Below are 2,601 nucleotides of genomic sequence, written 5' to 3' on the forward strand. Positions count from 1 at the left end.
ACTGCAGATTAAACCATCACCTTTTTTCTTGATTTTCTGTTGTACTTTCCTAAACATTTAGCTTGTGTACTCGTGTTGAAATTGTCTTTCAATTGTAGAGCTGGATGAGCAGGGGACAACTCCTTTAGAGTCTATATCATCGTCCTCTAGTTCTTTTTGCTCCTTATTCCAGCCTAAAATTCATCTCAGAAAAAGATTGGAACCCACATTTGTCGATCATCAAAAAGGTCTACAAAAACAAAAATGCAAAAACCACCATCATGAACACTTAGCTACATTACCACACATATCTACAGACTTAGTAAACCAAACACCCATCAACCTTCAAACAGAGACATCCCATAAAGCATCCAAACAAGTTATAAATCATCCGATGAGAACAGTACCTAAAATCCAATATACTAAAAAAAAAGCTTCACAAGGAATATACTCTCCAAAAGAAACATACCTAATAGCCATCTGTTGTGCTTTAGGTTAAATTCAGTAACGAATCCAGCCTAATCCTTCTCGAAAGATTCCATAGACCGGGCATTCCATACAGTGCCAGTCATTTTAGCATGTATTTCTATGTACCGAGCATATCCTCTGAGTTTATCTGGTATCTTCTTCAATATGTGCTATATGTACCATCGGTGACAAGTATTTGGAAGGACATTCCTAATAGCACCAAACATGGACTTGCACTAGTCCATGATGATGGCCTATAGGGCAGTTCTCATGCACTTCAGCCATTACGTAAAGACCTACTCAAAGCTACGTATTTTCTCATTTCCCAACAAAGCACATCCAAGCAGAGTGGACTTCCCCTGATGGTTGACACCAACAAAAGATGTAAACAGTAGTCCATGCCTGCAATAAAAATAGCCACAAGTAAGAACTCGCGATAATGTCAAACAAGAAACCTTTCAATAGAAACACAAACACACACATACTTGTTTCTACTATATGTTGTATCAAACGACACCACATCTCCATAATATTTGTAGGATGCCCTACACCTTGCATCTACCCAGAGCGTACTCCTAAACTTGTTAGCTGCGTCGATATCTACTACATAAAATAAATTTGGGTTGATATCTTTCATTCGCAAGAAATAGCTCAACATTTCCTTAACATCAGCGTTTTCTTCAGCACAACGCAGATTACTTGTAATGTAATTCCTCACATCCTTTTTTGAGTAACTCAAATTCGACGACCCACCAACTTCATTCGCCAGTGCGAGATACATCTTGTTAAGCAGTATACCAACTTCATCGTTGTCCTCAATCACACACTTGGCATGCATGGTTAGTTCTATGTGTTCATGGTAATGGACAGATTGCTTAGAAAAACACGGATGAGTATGCTTCAATTCTAATTTTGACACCATCCAATTAACCTTCTGCCTATCAAACATCACGTACATCATTGCTCTGCATCTTGCGGTTGTTATTTTCTTTACCCGAGATACTGTCTTCACTCGAGACTCCCGATAACCTTCACGATTATAATGTATCGATAGGTTAATGGATATCCTTAATTCATTTTTTGTCTTGTCAAAATTGGTGTTCCTAATCTTAGTGATGAACCTAACTTTCTTTGCATAATTAGAATAGAATTCTTGTGCCCACTGCAACAAAATAAATCGTAATTCTACGTATGATATTTTTTCTAGTTGAATTCCAGTGTGATCCGATAACTACAAATACATTCAGAGAAAATAACATTCACTGCCGAACACACTTAAAAAATTAGTCTCCAATAACTTGTTATTATTATGACAACAATAAAGTAGTCTCCAATAACATTCGCACCTTATGACTTAATTCCGTATCATCATCCTTCAACTCAATAATATCTACAGATTTTTTTTCCTGAAATTAAAAACACCCTAATACAGCTGAGCGGATCAAACCAAAAACATATTACAAAAAGAGATAAGCATCCACTATTCAACACCAAAAAAAACTCTTCCAACATCCAGTTATTCATTAATAACACCAATGTATAAAAAAAACTACAATAATTTCAAACAAGAATATCCATGTTAATGCCTACAAAATAAAAATTTAAACAAAGTTGCAAAAGAAATGCAACATGGTGAACAAAAAGATTAAAAAAATACATTATATGTCAAAATTGTAGCATCGTACTAGCATAAAAATATATTCACAACAATTATACTTAAACAAACAAAAGCACAATAATTTTAAATAAGAGCATCCTTGTTAATACCCAAAAAAATTATAAACAAAATTGCAAAGAAACATGTAACTTGGTGAACACAAAAAGACAAAAAAATATACCATAGATCCAACTTGTCCCATCAGGCTATCATAGAGTAGATCCACACCAATTATACTACTAACCATAGTTGTAAGAACCGAATCAGTGATCAAACCAGTCAAGTTACTAGTTTACTGGTTCAACCGATAAATTTCTGGTTGAACCGGTAAAATCGGTTCTACGTAAATAAAAAATATGAAATACTAAAAATAGTCATAAACTTAAAAAATTCAAAATACATATCTTCAGTTCTTCACCAACATTTTAAAAACAACCAAGTTTCAAAGTCTAAAGATAACTAATACAAAGATAGACATAAAATTAGTTAGTACAATT

At 34.3% G+C, this 2,601-nt stretch overlaps 1 protein-coding gene across 1 annotated transcript; it reads right to left on the reverse strand.

The window, feature by feature from the left end:
* Positions 1-743: 743 nt before the first annotated feature.
* Positions 744-2,351, reverse strand: LOC107636138 (protein FAR1-RELATED SEQUENCE 5-like). The gene is made up of 4 exons (XM_016339665.1): positions 2,286-2,351; positions 1,794-1,853; positions 933-1,678; positions 744-849 (listed from the first exon to the last, which is right to left on the reverse strand). Exons 1-4 carry the CDS (start codon positions 2,349-2,351, stop codon positions 744-746), a joined length of 978 nt encoding a protein of 325 aa, XP_016195151.1.
* Between the last annotated feature and the right edge of the window lie 250 nt (positions 2,352-2,601).

The sequence above is a fragment of the Arachis ipaensis genome, chromosome B4, assembly GCF_059453495.1.
Source record: "Arachis ipaensis isolate K30076 ecotype BB chromosome B4, ASM5945349v1, whole genome shotgun sequence".
Taxonomy (NCBI): domain Eukaryota; kingdom Viridiplantae; phylum Streptophyta; class Magnoliopsida; order Fabales; family Fabaceae; genus Arachis; species Arachis ipaensis.